General features: G+C 41.0%; 2 protein-coding genes across 5 annotated transcripts in view; both read right to left on the bottom strand.

Moving 5' to 3' along the window:
• The window catches only part of LOC414400 (large ribosomal subunit protein P1), a 74,703-nt gene extending 65,080 nt beyond the window's left edge, over nucleotides 1-9,623 (bottom strand). The window contains 1 exon segment of the mRNA XM_021079866.2: nucleotides 9,518-9,623. Within this exon segment, the coding sequence (XP_020935525.2) occupies nucleotides 9,518-9,623 (106 nt within the window).
• Nucleotides 1-17,857, bottom strand: part of KLHL13 (kelch like family member 13) — a 406,437-nt gene that overhangs the window by 322,382 nt on the left and 66,198 nt on the right. The window lies entirely within an intron of this gene.

Genomic DNA, 17,857 nt, shown 5'->3' on the forward strand with positions numbered 1-17,857 from the left:
AACCAAGACCAGTCAAGCCAAACCAAAAAAAAAAAAATGTATAGTTTCTACTATCTTAATTCCACTCCTTCCAAAGAAACAAGCTTTTGGCTGGTACTGTATTCTAGATGGCATTTTTCTTAAGAGTTCTTAGTTAAAAGACAGTGAGTATTGCAATCATTTTTAACAAATCATTCTCTGAAAGATGCAGAATTGCTTCATGTGACCATTTCTTAAGACTATCTCTCAAAAAAAGGATCACAGGTATTGTGTCCAACTGTATTCAGAGAACCTGAGGGAGTGGATGCTTAACCTTTTAGTGACTGTCTCTCAAACATCTTCAGCTATTCTCTGACGTAAGCTGAGTAGAAGTCACTTCAAGATGGAGTTCTCCTGGTAAAGGCCTCAAACAACAATATTGGTGTGGAGGAGGGGAGGTTGGTATGCTTTATCTAACAGAAAGATGGGGGCCAGGATGGTGAAAATTAAATAACATGATATGCATTTTATCACTTGGTGCTGCTGTTTGGAAAAGCCAAGTTGTATATGTGTGTATATTTTTTGCTTTTATAGCAAGAGTGATGATTCTGCTCAAAATGTTGAGAAACTGGAACCTCCCAGGTCAGGATTGTGTGTGCCCCAGGACTTCATTCTCCAGAACTGTCCTATTTCTGTTAGCGCAATTCTGCTTATTAACAGTTATCTCGCATAGTTGCATTTTCGTTGTTCAACAAATATGCAAACAAATAACTATTAATCAGTATCTCCAGAAAGCAGATTCTAATGTATTACCACACAGTAAAAGTACTATCAACATCCTAATTCCAAGTAGATAAACTAGGAGAGTCTTTGGCAACATTCCTGCCTTAGTAATACACATTCGCCTTGACCTCGAGAAGTAACTAGACTATAGGGCTTGCTGTTGAACAGTTTTTCCTATCAATGACGTTTGAGGACAGAGTGTAAATGGCAGTAGTATAACAGATGGTAAGGGGTGGTAGGTCTACTTGTGTTTTCTGTGAATGAAATTTCACAATGATTCTGTTAACTCACATCTCCAGCCTCGTTCCCATAACCTACCTTGCCTTTTAATCTTCCAAATGGAAGATAAAATTGGATTCATTCCTCATGTCACAAACCAGAATAAATTCCAAATGGATCAGAGATTTCAAGGTAAAAATTAAAACTACTTATTAAAAATGAAATTCTCATACCCTTAGCTGAAAGTGGGTTATAACTATCTTCTTTTTCTTTTTCTTTTTTCTTTTTTTTTTTTTTTTTTGTCTTTTTAGGGCCGCACCCATGGCATATGGAAGTTCCCAGGCTAGGGGTCAGAACTGTAGCTGCTAGCCTATACCACAGCCACAGCAACATGGGATCTGAGCGGCATCTGCAACCTACACCACAGTTCACAGCAACGCCAGATCCTTAACCCACTGAGCAAGGCCAGGAATCAAACCTGCATCCTCATGGATGCTAGTCAGATTCATTTCCACTGAGCCACTATGGGAACTCCTTACCTTCTTTTTCTAATAAAGGAAACTAACATTAGGTTGCTTGTAAGATGGTTAAACATGCTTTATTTTAAAAGCTGTAATTAATAATTACATAGTTAATCTAGAAGAACAAACAAATAAGAATATGCCAAAAAAAAAGCCTGAAAAATAAGAGCCCGGGGGGGGGGGGGCACTAGCCTAATCTGATAATAAAATAGACCATAAAGTCTCTATAAATAAAATAGAATAAGACAGACCAATAACAGAACAGAAAATCCAGAAATAGAGCCAATAACATACGCAAGTTTGCTTTAAAATAAAAGAAGCACCTCAAGTCAGAGAGGAAAACATGGACCTGGTAATAAATGGTGCTGGGATAACTAGATAGCCATAAGGGGAAAAGATAAAATGGATCTATTCCTCATGCCGTAAACAAGATAAATTCCAGCTGGATCAGAAATTTAAACGAAGCAAGCAAGCAAGCAAGCAAACATTTATCAGTACTACGAAAATGTGGATGAATTCCGCTGTTACCCGAGGAGGAAGTCTCTCCTATGACTGAAAATCCAAAAGCAAAAAGGGAAGATACATTTAATTATAAAGAAACTGTTAAAACCTTCTGCATATCAAAAACCCATATACAAAGTAAAAAGACAGCAGACAGAAGACTTTAACATCCTGCGGGAATTTTAATTGAGAATGGAACATCTTGTTATACTAGACAGGAAGGCAGCTAAGACTACTAGGATCTTGTCAGACTGAAATGCCCTGATGGCCAGAGATGGGATAATCGCAGTATCAGTGAAAATATTAGCTGCAGTAAATTGAAATCCACCAAATATGTTTAAATCCAGGGGTTCATAACTAGGATAAGGAAAAAAACTGGTCATTGTTGAAGGATGCTAGTAAACCAGTGTATTACTTTGAAAGACAGTAAACAAAGAGAAGAACTCAAGAATTTTATCCTGCCTTTCCCACATATGCTGGACCAAATAGTAGATATAAGGAACTTGTACTCTCGATAGAAATATTCCAGCTGATAAATGAAGAAGGGATGTTAGAACATCATTTTGCAACCCTTAATGAGTTAATATACCTAGGTATTGATCATCAATGGTGGATGCTAATATTCTAAAAAGAGGCAACCAGACCTTATGTACTTCCTGATTTTAAAAAAAATCAACAAAATCACACAGTGGGAAACTCTTCAGAACAAAGGATCTAGTTTCTTCAACAAATAAATTATAATAAATTAAGAGACGGAGAGAGAATCTATAAATTAAATCAACAAAGACACCTAGGAAATAATTGCATAGTATGATCCTTTTTTATTTTTTATTTTTTATTTTTTTTTTTTTGTCTTTTTGTCTTTTTTTGTCTTTTGTTGTTGTTGTTGTTGCTATCTCTTGGGCCGCTCCCGCGGCATATGGAGGTTCCCAGGCCAGGGGTTGAATCGGAGCTGTAGCCACCAGCCTACGCCAGAGCCACAGCAACGCGGGATCCGAGCCGCGTCTGCAACCTACACCACAGCTCATGGCAACGCCGGATCGTTAACCCACTGAGCAAGGGCAGGGACCGAACCCGCGACCTCATGGTTCCTAGTCGGATTCGTTAACCACTGCGCCACGACGGGAACTCCCGTATGATCCTTTTTTAAAATCCTGAGACACACAAGCAATGCAGAGAAAGGATACTTATGAGACAATTGGAAATATGAACATGACCTGATATCTGATTATATTAAGAAGCTATAATCTTGTAGGTGCAATAACAGTATTGTGATTTAAATTGTCCTTATCTTTTAGAGATACGTAATCAAACATTACTGATGAAATTTCTTTCATCAATTTTAAATCATCATAATAGTATTTGCCTTCAAATAACATAGGTGGGGAGGAATGGGTAAGGGGAGAAATGAAACAAGACTGGCCATGAGTTGATAATTGTGGAAACAGATAATGAGTACATGAGGGCCCATTATGCTAGCAGTGGAGTGCTGGAATTGGATAGTACCTGCTCAGGAGAGCCCATTTCTGAATTTTCAGGAATTTTTTTTTTTTTTTTGTCTTTTTGCTATTTCTTGGGCCGCTCCTGCGGCATATGGAGGTTCCCAGGCTAGGGGTCGAATCGGAGCTGTAGCCACCGGCCTACACCAGAGGCACAGCAACGCGGGATCCGAGCCGCGTCTGCAACCTACACCACAGCTCACGGCAACGCCGGATCGTTAACCCACTGAGCAAGGGCAGGGACCGAACCCGCGACCTCATGGTTCCTAGTCGGATTCGTTAACCACTGCGCCACGACGGGAACTCCTGAATTTTCAGGAATTTTGACATCACCCTGGTATCTTGAAATTGGCCACAGTGGAAGTATTTACATCATGAAAATCAGCACGTGCTACAAATCAGCTCCTTCTCCAAGAGCTAGTAGTTAAAATGTTTACCAGCATACCATGGCTGTTCAATTTTTGTACATTTTTTTTCATTCAACAAATATATTTATTGAGCATCTACTATGTGCCAGGCATTAAGTTAGATGCTGAGCATACTGCAGTGAACAAAGATATCATCCCTGCTTGTACTAATTTCCTAGAGCTTCTGTAATAAACTACCACAAATGGGGTGGTTTGAAACAATAGAGACTGATTCTTTCACAGTGCTGATGGCTAGGAGCCTGAAATGAAGATGCTGCAAGGCCATGCTCCTTCTGAAACCTGTAGCAGAATCCTCTCTTGGCCTTCCTACCTTCTGGTGGTGGTTGCCTGGCAATCTGGTGTCCCTTGCTTTATAGCTGCATTAACTCCCACTCTCTGCTTTCATCATCACACAGTCTCTTGGTGCCTGTGTCTTCGCATGGCCATCTTCTTATAAAGGACATGAGTCATATTGGATGAGGGGCCCACCTACTCCCATATGACTTCATTTCTTAAATTTTAAAACTTTTTTTTTTTTTTTTGTCTTTTTAGGGCCACACCTGAGGCATATGGAGGTTCCCAGGCTAGGGGTCTAATCGGGGCTGTAGCTGCTGGCCTACACCACAGCCACAGCCACACCAGATCCGATCCACATCTGCAACCTACACACAGCTCACACCACAGCTCTAGTCAGATTCATTTCCGCTGAGCCACAACAGGAACTCTAATTTTTAAACTTTTTTTTTTCCTTTCTAGGGCCACACCCAGGGCATACGGAGGTTTCCAGGCTAGGGGTCTAATCAGAGCTGTAGCCTCTGGCCTACACCACAGCCACAGCAATGCCAGATCCGAGTCTAGTCTGTGACCTATACCACAGCTCACGGCAATGCCGGATCCTTAACCCACTGAGCAAGGCCAGGGATCGAACCCGCAACCTCATGGATCCTAGTCAGTTTGTTAACCGCTGAGCCATGACAGGAACTCCTAAAACATTTTTAATTGCTGTTAAAAATACATAAAGTGTAAACCACTTTGAAGCCTACTGTTCAGTAGCCATTAAGTATATCTACTTTGTTATACAACAGAGCTCTAGAACTTTCCATCTTGCAAAACTGAAACATTATACCCAATTTCCCTTCCCCTCGGCCCTTGGAAACTATCATTTTACCTTCTGTTTCTATCAGTTTGACTACTTTAGATAACCCATGAGTGGAATTATGTAGTATTTGTTTTTTGTGTGACTGGCTTATTTCACTTGGCATAATGTCCTCAGGTTCCTCCATGTTGTAGCATGTGACAGGATTTCCTTCTTTTTTAAAGGCTGAATAATATCCCATTGTATGTATGAACCACATTTTGCTTATCCATTCATCCATCTATGGACATTGGGTTGCTTCCATCTCTTGGCTATTGTCAATAATGCTGTAATGAACATGCGTGTGCAAATATCTCTTTGAAATCTTGCTTTAAATTTTTTCCTTTTGTATGCTTTAATATTCCAATAATAAAACTTTTTAAAACATGTAAAGAAAAAGGAAAAGGGCTGAAACTCAGGGAATGAAATGTGTGAAAAGCATAACCAAATTGTTACGAATGGGATTTTCATAAAGATTATTTAAATTCAATGTTTAATCAATCTTCTGAACAATTAAGTATCCATGTTATCTAGAAATAGAAGCAACTAGAACTAAGATTTTCTAGGTGAACATTGCTTTTTGCAAAATAAATGTAATTGACGTACAAGTATCAAATAGCAATTCTTCACTCTAGCACATAAATCAATGAAAGCAAAAAATACATTTTCCTCTCATATTCATTTCCAAGCACGTTTGTATTCTCTATTATGTGTAAAGGAACAAACACCAGAATCGGACTCCTAATGTTCCCTTTTTTTTTTGTCTTTTTGCCATTTTCTTGGGCCACTCTCGTGGCATATGGAGGTTCACAGGCTAGAGGTCGAATCAGAGCTGTAGCCACCGGCCTATACTACAGCCACAGCAATGTGGGATCCGAGCCGCGTCTGTGACCTACACCACAGCTCAGGGCAATGCCGGATCCTTAACCCACTGAGCAAGGGCAGGGATCGAACCCTCAACTTCATGGTTCCTAGTTGGATTCATTAACCACTGCGCCACGACGGAAACTCCCTAAGGTTCCTTTTGATTGTGAACACTGAATTGTAATTAAGATGCACACACTTAGCTCCAGTATTTGCGTTGTCCCAATACTTGTGAGGATGTAAATTCAGACACTTTTTGGTTTCAAGATAATTGTGATTACTAGACTTGAAGTGGCCCTTTTTAGTCTATGCATTTTGCCTAGCTTTATGTCAGTATAAATTAGCATGAAATAGGTAGTATTGAGGGATAGGGTTGAAATATGGTTACTCTTTTCATCTAATGCATTACAATGGAGGAAAAAAAATTTTTTTAATGAAACAATCATGGAGTTCCCTTCGTGGCTCAGTGGTTAAAGACCCCGACTAGGAACCATGAGGATGTGGGTTAAATCCCTGGCCTCGCTCAGTGGGTTAGGGATTCGGCCTTGCCATGAGCTGTGGTGTAGATTGCAGATGAGGCTCAGATCTGGCATTGCTGTGGCTGTGGCGTAGGCCAGCAGCTTCAGCTCCAATTCAGCCCCTAGCCTGGGAACTTCCATATGCTGTGGGTGCGGCCCTAAAAAGAAAAAAAAAATCACGAGAGGGGGAATGGGAAATCAGATGGAAAAGAAACCTGTGCTCTGTGTTGAGGACCAGATGTATGCTGCAGAATTGTGAATATTTGTTTCCACAGAGGGTCTTTTCCAAGGCTGCCCTTTGTTTAAATGACCTGGCTGCGTGTTTGTTAATTTTCTAAATTGTAAGTAATAGTATAATTCTAGAAACTGCCCTGGTTTGTTATTCTTGATCTTGCACCCCTTTAAGGTCTATGTATGCCAATCACATGTAAGCCTAGAGCTCACGGAATTGGTATTAGAATTCACGCCTTCAGCAAAAAGTTTTTTCATAGATTGGACTGCATATTTGGTCCACATTCCATTGGAAACCTATTAGGATTTGGAGCTATACCATGGCTGCAGAGATCTAAAAGCTTAATAACCTACATGGGCAAATACTATTCAGTAGGAACCCACAATGAACAATCACATCAACACATCCTTTGCATCAATAACACGGCCAGGGCTCCAGAAATAACCTGGAGCATGCTGGAGGCACTGAGTTAACCACTGGGAGAACAGGGCAAGCTGATGGGGAATGCGTCATGTACCCCTCCAGTCTTTGCCTGCTGGCTCACCCTAACCTACTGAGGAGTACTGCCCTCCACTGCACAGATAATGGCAGGACTAAGATTAAAAAGTAAAGCGGGGGCAGCAGCAGCTAGAGGCTAAAGAAGAGAATTGGGACCCTTGTGAGTGTGGCCTGGAGCATGCTAGCATCTAAGTTTTCTGGATACTGTATGGTGGAAACTAGCTCTAATTCTTCTCCCAGGCGACAGACTAACCACCTGTGCTCTCTTCTAATTATCTTTGATCAGGCTTATGCAGTAGGAAGTTATGTTTCAGCAGCTATGATTGGGCCCAGGGCATAGCTAAGTCTCTAATTACTAGCTGGTTCAATCAGAGCTCTTCTGGAATTTAGCAGCCGTTCATGTAAACTGCTTCAATATTTTTAGACTGTAAACTTGTCCTTTTCCACTTCTACGAGAACTCAGAGATGAACAAGTAAGAGTCAAGGAAGAGCAAATTTGTCAGTGAATTAACAAAAGTACAAAATGAAGACAGCTAGCTATAGGCAGGAAAAATAAGAATCCATTGTAGAGAGAAGGTACACACTTGCTCACGAACATTGCAGAACCAAGAAAGATATGCCTTTAGGGGCACTTCCAATTTTGGAATATCAAAACCTTGAAATGTGTTCCTCCAATTAACCACTGACGATATTTAGCGAGGGATAGAAAATCAGAAAACTTGGATTCAAATCCCAACTCTTTCACTTATTTTCTGGCTTTAGGATGTTAGGGGAAATCATTTAACCTCTACGATGATCAGGTTTCTGATAAAAAAAAAATTCTAATCATTCCACATGGCTGTTGTGAAAATCATATGAAATAACAGAAAAAACATTTAGCACCACCCTTGGTAGAGTAATGGCAGTTAATAAATGTGGTAATAATAGTAATAATCCCTATTATTTAAATAAGTGGGTTTTCTAGGCTCATTAGGAGAGAAGGGTGATTCCTTTGCCTATGGCCCTTCTCATCCCCATCCAATCGCTAATTAGAATTACACGGCAGAGTTAGTAAGGGGAACTGTTTCAGGCTGAGATGAGAAAGCCATACCCCTCTTGAGATGGAGAAAGGCTACTCCCAAATGGTCTGCTTTTTACCTCCCTCTATAATGCCCCTGAAATGGTACAGCAGTTGATGAGGTTAAAGAAAGTGGTGCATAAACAACAAGCTAATTATTTCCAAAGGAAATGACTACTCATATAATTTAATGCAGGTGGTGCTTAATAAACAATCCTTTCACTGGGCGAACAAAAGAGGGAAACTGTGAGTAATTTACAGGCACCTCAGTGAAATCGCTTATAGGGCCTTATGCATGTATGTCTTAAGACCTATATTCTGTTTAACTGCTCACCTCTCAGATGTGTGTCATTGGAAGAGTCTGGCAACACAAATGTGAAAATACCCTTAATCAAGTGCATATGTGTAGATCTTGCACTTTGCTTAGAGAGGTGGATGAAAAAGAATTGCAGTCACTTGTTTATGCACTTGGGCAGCTGTGCTATTGGACCCATGCCACTCGTATTCCCCACTGAAACAAAGGAAGCAAATTCTGTTTTCAAGAAAATAATGCCTAACACTTTGGCCAAACAGTTGTCTCCAAATGTTATCCTCCTTCGAGAACACCGTAATAATTATGAATATATGACGAAACGACATTTGGAAAGATTACCTGTGGGCAAGGGAGATGTTGAACTTTTCTCATTTTAAGCCACCAGTCCTGTGGTCATTTACTTGGGCTTTAAAGGGCAACTCCTGACATTTAGTCTTTGGTGGATTTAACAGGCCGCTTGTAAGCTTAAAGGTTTTGCCTGGTTAAATCAGGTTTTTATCACAGGCTATTTGCAACTTCATGCTCCATCTCACAGAAATGTCAGTGTTGGCTTTTGCTCTGAACTGGGCATAGCAATTCAAGATTTGTCCCTGGGTAGCTCTGAACATAGAAGGTGCTTAGCTTTAGGTCTGTTCTTAACCGCCCACAAACAACCTGTGGAAGCGTTCACTTTCACTCAGGTTGCTCTAAGGCTGTCAGATGACTGAGCAATAACAGACTTTGGGGAAAGACTAAATGCCCATAACTTTCTGCCACATTGTAAACTTCCAGCGTGTTTTCCTTTATTCTCTTCCTGGTTGGAGGAAAAAAAAGCTTATTTTGATAATAAGCTTGAGAAGGACATTTTCTCTGGATTCTGTGGAAATAACGATCTCACTCGCTCTGGGAAGTTGAAGCTCAGCTGGGCTTGCACGGCAGCTTGGCAGGCCTCTTGTTGACTCCCTCGGGAATTTCGTACAACAGTTGTTCTCAATCCAAACTGTTTCCACTGCTCTCAAGTCCCCAGTCCTACCCCAGCTGTCCGTCCTCGCACAGATGGCCTCACCACCTACTTCATCGCAAAGACTGACCAGGAAGGCTCCCTCGTTCCCCTTCTCTCTTCGAACTGCATGACACATGGTCTTTTTGCCTGTGCCACAATGCTTGGGTCTCAGAGAAAGCCATGTCTCTTTTTCTCGCCTAGGCTATGTCCTCTGCTGGAACACTTGATCCCATCGCTTCTCCACTCCGGAGAGAAATTGTTCCATCAGCTAGTTTTTTTTTTCTTTTTTTTTCTTGGCCTCGCCTGCAGCATGTGGGAGTTCCAGGGCCAGGGATTGAACCCACGCCACTGCAGTGATGCCGCCAGATCCTTAACCCACGGCACCATAAGAGAACTCCATCCATCAGCTAGTTTTAATGGCACCTTCCCCTTGGTCTATAAACCCATCAAGGCTCCTCTGACTTTGACCCAAGTAACCATCCTATTTGTCACCTTCCTCTCAGAAGTCCAACTTCTCACAAGTGTAGTCAATGCTCGCTGACTCCTTTTTCACCACTAACCCCTCACCACTGAGCTTCCACCCCACCACTTGACTACATTCTATTGAAACTGCTCTCTTGAAAGTCAGCAATGACCTAATAATTGGCAGATTCGCTGGCTTTTTCTTAGAATTCACCTTGCTTGACCTAGCCACAGTTTTTACCAATACTGACCTCAGCCCTCCGAAATCTCTTAAAGCTCTCTCCCTGGCTTCTGCCACATGACCTTGATTTTTCTCCTATCTTTTTGACTCCCTTGGATCTGTCTCCTTGGTCAATGTTTTTCCTCGACCCCTTCAATGGAAGCACCCCGCATAGGCCCCGTCCTTGGCCCTCATCTTTTGCATTCCCTCTCTTTTGATGAGCTTACCGACTGCACATGTTCAAGTACTTTTCTCACATGGATGGCTCCTTGATCTCCACCATTCATTCATTCATTCATTCATCCATTAATTATTTAGTGAATGAATATCACATAAGTAGAGTGACTATATAATTTGTCATCCTAACTGGGACATTTGGGGTGTGAAATCAGTCATTATTAATACTTACATCAGAGCAACAGGCATAGCTCTGTTTGGCTTAGGCAAACTGAGACATACAGTAGCCCCATAAGGTACTCTGCCAAGTATGATGAAGCTACAAAAGTAAATCATAAATGCATCCTGCCCCCAAAGAGCATTAAGTCTAGTAGAGTGATGAGACATGAACATAAACAAACAGAATACTATTAGAAAGTGATAAACACTCCAAGAGGGCTCCAGATAAAATACACTTGGTTTTTAGGGTGAGAGATTTATTTTCACCTTGAAGGATCAGGAAAAGCTTTGTAACAGGGGCATTCAAGTAGCCTTTGGACATAGGAAGATGGTGGGATTCACATACTAGGATTTCAGGTGAAAGGGACAAGATGAACTGGGCCCCACTCATGGTTCTTCAGTCTGTGAGATGAAAAGAGTGCCGTATCTAAGGGGGCACTATCCACACTATTGACATCCCAATTAGTTGAAAGTGTTCATATTTTAATAACTTCTTTGTTACTCCAAAGATGAGTGACTTGTGCATTAATTAATTTAACTTTTTTGCTTTTTAGGACCGAACCCGTGGCATATGGAAGTTTCCAGGCTAGGGGTCGAATTGGAGCTGCAGATGTTGGCCTATGCCACAGCCACAGCAATGCAGGATTCGAGCCATGTCTGCAACCTATACCACAGCTCATGGCAATGGATCCTTAACCCACTGAACAAGGCCAGGGATTGAACCTGTCCTCATGGATACCAGTCAGGTTCATTACTGCTGAGCCATGACGGAAACTCCCAACTTGTGCATTTCTTACAAAAGTTTTCTAGTAGATCACATGAAAATGCCATTTTCTATCAATCAGTACATTATGATTCTCTGATAGAGGGAAGTGTCTTGAGGAAGAGATAGCTTTTCCTACTTCACACTATCAGATGGGCTAGAGATGATCCTGAGTGTGTGCGAAGACATAAAACAGAAAATTGGGGAGCACAAACAGGACAGAGAGACTACAACAGTCTGACTAAAACATGGGGTGCATGAGAAGACACAATAAAAACACACTGGAAAAGTGGATTCAGTCCAGATTGCAGAGGGCCTTGAGTTTCACCATAAGAAAATCAGACTCTAGGCACAAGTCAAAAAGGTTTCCAGAAGTTACTTTGGGGACAATGTATATAATACCTTCAAAAGGCAAGGATTGGAAGTGACTGTAAGACCGGTTAGATGATTGCTGGCCTTCCAGTGTAGGCCAACATTTCCCAAAGTAATTCTGTGAAACTAACTCTATTTCCTCTGGATTTTAATGACAACGTCAGACAGCAGGAAGACAGAAGCAGAGAGTCACATGGTTTAATTCAGCCCTACTACCTTTCCATAGCTCTGACTCTTGTACATTTCTCCCTGGATGATATGTCAATGCTTCATACGCCACATGTCCTAAATCAAACCCATCGTTTTTCTCCTCAAAACTATTTCTTCTGTGGGTACCACTACAAAATAAAGGTGACTTAAGTGAGAATTTCAGAAGCAGGCAGTCTAGGACTAGTACGGCAGCAGCATAAAGTCTTCATGGGATTTCATGTCAGGGATCCAGACTCTTAGGTGTATACTCTGCCATTTTTAGGGTATGAGTCTTGGTGGTCCATGAATGCTGGAATTCCAGCATCCTTGTTCCAGGCAGTGTGCTGGAGGAAGAAGAGAAGAAATGTGTGATCTCGAAATTTTTAAGGAGACTTCCTGAAGTTATCATGTAATATACTCACTTTTTAAATAAATTTATTTTTCACTATTAACTTTTTTAAGTTTTCCAAATTTGTGAGTTGTACTGACATTTGTGAGCAGAAGAAATGACAAACTTAAAACATCATATTTATTGAAATAATCATATTTACAAATAAAGAATTATCTGAAAATAACAGAACATACCCACTTTGATCTCATCAGCTAGAACTTAGTCATATGGACACATACAAGGAAAGCTGAGTGAAAATGTGCCCAGCTCAATAAAAATCATTTAAAAAAAAAAGAAGAAAAAGAAAATGTGCCCAGCTAAAAGTCCAGTTTCTCTTATTTAAAAAAAAAAAAAAAAAAAAAAAAAAAGAGGAAGAATGGATTTGAGTAGGTGATTGACAATGTCCACCAAAGAAGGTGAAATCTACAAGATTGAGAGGGAGAGCAGAGGAAAGGAGAAGGTGTTTAGGAGGGAAAGTTTTCCAGCCTGCACGGTTGGGAGAGGAATAGTTCTCTCATTTGTGACTGAACCGATATACTCTAGTATAGATTTATGTATTTTAAAGAAGAGCTTTATTTATTTATCTTTGTCTTTTTGCCATTTCTAGGGCCACTCCCTCGGCATATGGAGGTTCCCAGGCTAGGGGCCTAATCAGAGCTGTAGCCACCGGCCTACACCACAGCCATAGAAATGCCAGATCTGAGCCATGTCTGCGACCTACACCACAGCTCACGGCAACACCAGATCCTTAACCCACTGAGCAAGGCCAGGGATCAAACCCGCAACCTCATGGTTCCTAGTCGGATTTGTTAATCACTGAGCCACGACGGGAACTCCAAGAAGAGCTTTAAATAGTTCCCCGACTTGGTACAACTCAGAAGACACTAATATAGTCCTCCTAGCAGATTTGGTTATAGCTATGCATATAAGTTAGAACAGGAGAAGAGCCATTTGGAGTCCTGGCTATTACAGACTGCATTAGGAGGAATCACAATCTATATCACCAGAACTTCAAATAGATGTTATAATACAAGAACCCTGTTTTAGTTCTGCCTTGAACTTATATTTCTAAGAAATTCACACATATTCAGTTCTTATCATTTTTAATCTATGCATGATAGGCATATGAGGTACATAGTAGGCAAATTATTTAATATACTCATTTTATTGATAGTGTTACGGATAAAAATATTTTTTGCTTTTTAGGGCCGCACCCGCGACATATAGAGGTTCCCAGGCTACGGATCACATCGGAGCTGTAGATGCGAGCCTACACCACAGCCACAGCCACAGCAATGCGGGATCTGAGCTGCCTCTGCGACCTACACCACAGCTCATGGAAATGCTGGATGCTTAACCCACTGCTCAAGGCCATGGATCAAAGCTGTGTCCTCATGGATACTAGTCAGATTAGTTTCTGCTGAGCCACAATGGGAACCCCAGTATCAGGAATAAATTGATGCTTACAATCATAGGGTTTCTCAGATGGCTTCGAGCACCACAAATCCTCTTGTGGGCTTTTTAGCAAGCAAGTCTGTTTTTCCCAAGCAGGTTGGTGACCTCAGCCTTCCCTTCTATTACCCCTCAAAACCAGCTCAAGTACATATTGTTAACCATGGATGGAATTGAGATTAGGTCCAGATCCCTCAGTATATCTGGTATTGATCTACATGAGCCATATAAGATGATTCAAAACAGATTTTTATGTTTTCCCAAATAGAACTCCCCATTTGCAAAGATTTAAGCACGCAAAAGTACATCCAAAAGATGCTACTGGACTGTTCAAGAACCCAGACGAGGAAGGATGAGAGACATCTTGAAAACAGACCATCTCGACTCTAGATTTGATCAGCAGATATGGGAAGGGAAGGGAATATGAGGTAAGAAAGGGACAGGGAGTAGAAAAATGAGTTTATTTTGTGGTTTTTTTTAATTTGCTTTGCTTTGGGTTAAAAAAATGTACTGGACCTAAACAATATCTTAATGAGGCAGGTCAGTATTTACAGTCCTTCGAACCCCATTTAACCTTTATGTGCCTCATCTGTTAAGCATGTTGGCCAAGATCACATACCAAATCAGTGACACAGTCATCATGCGGCCTCAAGTGCCTAGTTCCCAGTTTCATATTTTAAATAAGCCAAGTGACAGAAGAGAGGGAAAAATTGGGTCAGAGAAACAAAGTTGGCCTGAAAAAAAAAATCTGTGTTTCAAAATAAAACCAATTACACAAAGACATGACATTTCTGATCTAAATAGAAAAAACAAGTTGGGGCCTTAATATCTTTCTTTTCCAGTGGAGACACCGAGGCACTTTTCAATGGCAAGAAAGGCAAAATGATGGATCTTCCATCATTGTCAATTCTTTCGTCTGATGAAACTCCATGTCTTTTAAAACTTTAGTAGAGTTAGGGAAACAAACAAGTCAAGTAATTGGCTAATACAACACAGCTATAAAGGTCCAACTAAGTAAAAAAGGTGTATCTGCTGATCAAAATATGCCAAACACCCAACTCAGATTTTTAAAATATCTGTTGCTAGTATCTATCCTTTAGATTCCTAATTATCTAAATTGTTTTCCACCAACTTTCTCTTGTTTCTTTAATGTTAGATCCTTAAATTTGTACTCCAGCTTTGATAGCTGCCTCTAATCCCATAAGTCATGGTGCCCCATAAGTCATAGTAATTTTTTGAATCTGGGCTTTCTAGCCCAGGTATCAATTCTGCTGGCTCCTTTGACATTTGTCTCTCTCTCTCACTCACACACACACACACACACACACACACACACACACACACACACACACACAGGAAGGGGGGATCCAGAAGGCTAGGCAGCTTTCCAGTGCTTTCCATCAAGCACCTGGGGACGAAGGAAAAGGCACAATTTTTCTTATTCCTGGGACTAAAGCGCTGTGAGGAAAAATGCAGTGATAGGACCAAGGAGCTCTACTTAAGGAAAAACTAACAGGACTCACAGCTGGTCTGGGGTTTGGGTGGCAGATAAGTCTTCTCAGGTTCTCCTTTAACCAAAGTGCTTCTTTGGACCAACCAGAGAGTCCCTCTGGAGTCCTCTGCAGCATTCCCAGCTGTTATGTATCATGGGCATAACATCACTGCATGCCTGGACATGGAGAATACAGGAATGCTGCCAATAAATGTATAACCCTAGGATGTCACCTGTTAAGAATATCCCAGTAATCCAAGAAAAGAGAGGGGCCTGCACCTGGCCCATTAAGACCCAAGCTGCTACCCCCCAGCCCTGAACCACCCCCAACAAGCCTAGACCAGGAAATTGAGTACAGTAGTCCCTCAGTATGTGTGGGGTTTGGTTCCAGGACAAGCCCCCCACCAAGGGATGCTCAAGTCCCTTACATAAAATGGCTCAGTATTTGCATATAACCTATGCACATCCTCCTATATATTTTTAAATCATCTCTAGATGGTGTTAAATGTTAATGCTATGTAAATAGTTGCCAGTGCATGGCAAATTCCAGTTTTGCTTTTTGGAATTTTCTGGATTTTTTTTCACCCAAACATTTTCAACATGCAGTTGGTTAAATCCTAGGATGTAGAACCCACAGATTTGGAGGGCCAACTGCACTGGCCTCCCACTCATGATTTAGGGGCACTGAACCAGGAGCCAAGTTGGGGAGCTAGCCTTCTGTCTCACGTACACCACAGAACTCATCAGGCACCCGGATGATCCTGGTGAGGCTTGGCCTTTCTCAGTCTAAAGGGGTGGATTCCTTTCTCTCTAAGCACTTGTTCAGGATTACCTACCCCCACCATACGCATTGTTCTCAAATCAATTTCTGTTTGTTCTCCCCATTCAAGAACCTGGACTCTTGGCTCCATACCCCAATGTCAATACCCATATTTGCCCCATATTTTAGTTTTGATGATACTCTGCACTCTACTCCAAAACCAGAGGTTTGGATCTCATTTAGTTTTCAACTTTGCTTATTTTGTTTGTTTGTTCTTCCAAAACTGAGATTGGGTTATTTTATTTTACTGTCTTTTGTCCTTTTAGGGCTGTGCCCACGGCATATGGAGATTCCCAAGCTAGGGGTCCAATCGGAGCTACAGCTGCCGGCCTACACCACAGCCATAGAAATGCCAGATCTGAGCCAGGTCTGTGACCTACACCACAGCTCACGGCAACACCAGATCCTTAACCCACTGAGCAAGGCCAGGGATCGAACCCGCATCCTCATGGTTACTAGTCGGGTTCGTTAACCACTGAGCCATGACAGGAACGCCAGATTATTTTATTTTGATTATAAAACTACTATATATTCACTATGAAGAATTTTTTTAAAAGATCAGCCAATAGAGAATAGTTATAAAAGATTTGATTCAAATCAGATATATAGATATATGTGTGTGTGTAAATATACACACACACACTATATATACATACAAAAATTATTCATGATCCCACCACCCAGGTATGCCCTCTTCTGACCCAGCTAAGAATTTCCTGATCAAGCCCTGATGAACCCCACGCATCCAATTTGTACCAGCCTCTGATACTCCCTGCCATTAGATTTGGTCCACGAAGCACAGAATAAGGACCCAGAACTTTGGTCATGAACAGGGTAAGAATGTCTGGAATTCTGTGCTGGTCACATGGTATATAGTTGGGGCCATCATCCTCATCAGCATTGAAGGCCTACAGCCATGTTAGACACCTGGGGCAGACACCTGCAATAGGTAAGCAAATGACTTCACACAGTTGACTTGGACTGACATAGTCCTCCCAAGAGCAAGCACATTCAGACATCAATTGGAGATTCCAAGTCCTAAGGAGATTGAGATGTGTACACACACACACACACACACACACACACACACAGCATTAATTATGTAAAGTGCTTTATATTATTCAACTGATTTTAGATTGTCTTGATTTTTTAGAATTTCTCATGTTTCTGATTTGAAGCTAACATTTTTAAATAGATTTTGATTTTTCCAGAAGCAAGTATTTGTCTGTTGTAGGATATTTGAAGTACAAACTTTTACAGCTTTATTAATTTAAAAAACAGGACTACTTTTAGTGTACCAAGACCACAATTTTAAGTTGCTTTCATTGATAAGCTGCTCTCTACCTATTCAAATCTTAAAATTGAATTTCAAACCACTTGCGATTCTAGAGTAAGGGAAGAGCTCCACCTTATGGTTACCATTTTGAAGTACACCAAAGAAAATGCCAAGATTTTTATACTTGTCCTAGAAACTCATTGGGAAAAATGAGAGAGAGAGAGAGAGAGAGAGAGAGAGAGAGAGAGAGAGAGAGAGAGAAATACAGACCACTTCCTCCAACAAACTGTAAATCCTCTTCCATGACACGCTCAAAGTGCCAAAATGGTTAAGGCTAAGTTAAAATTAAGCAAAACCTTCCACTTGGTTATTGGACTAGAGGCTGGTAAGAAGCAACACCTAAATCAGTATAGAACAACTGGAGTCTTCTTTACTAGATACCAAACATCATCATCATAACAAATGAACCTTGAGTTCTTGAGTTACATAAGTTGCTTAAAGCCATACAGCTAATAAATGGTAGGACCAGGACTCACT

Source organism: Sus scrofa, chromosome X (genome assembly GCF_054392235.1).
Source record: "Sus scrofa isolate SSC_HxYL_T2T_F1_AM1 chromosome X, Sscrofa_HxYL_maternal_Yorkshire_Landrace_v2.0, whole genome shotgun sequence".
Classification (NCBI taxonomy): Eukaryota; Metazoa; Chordata; class Mammalia; order Artiodactyla; family Suidae; genus Sus; species Sus scrofa.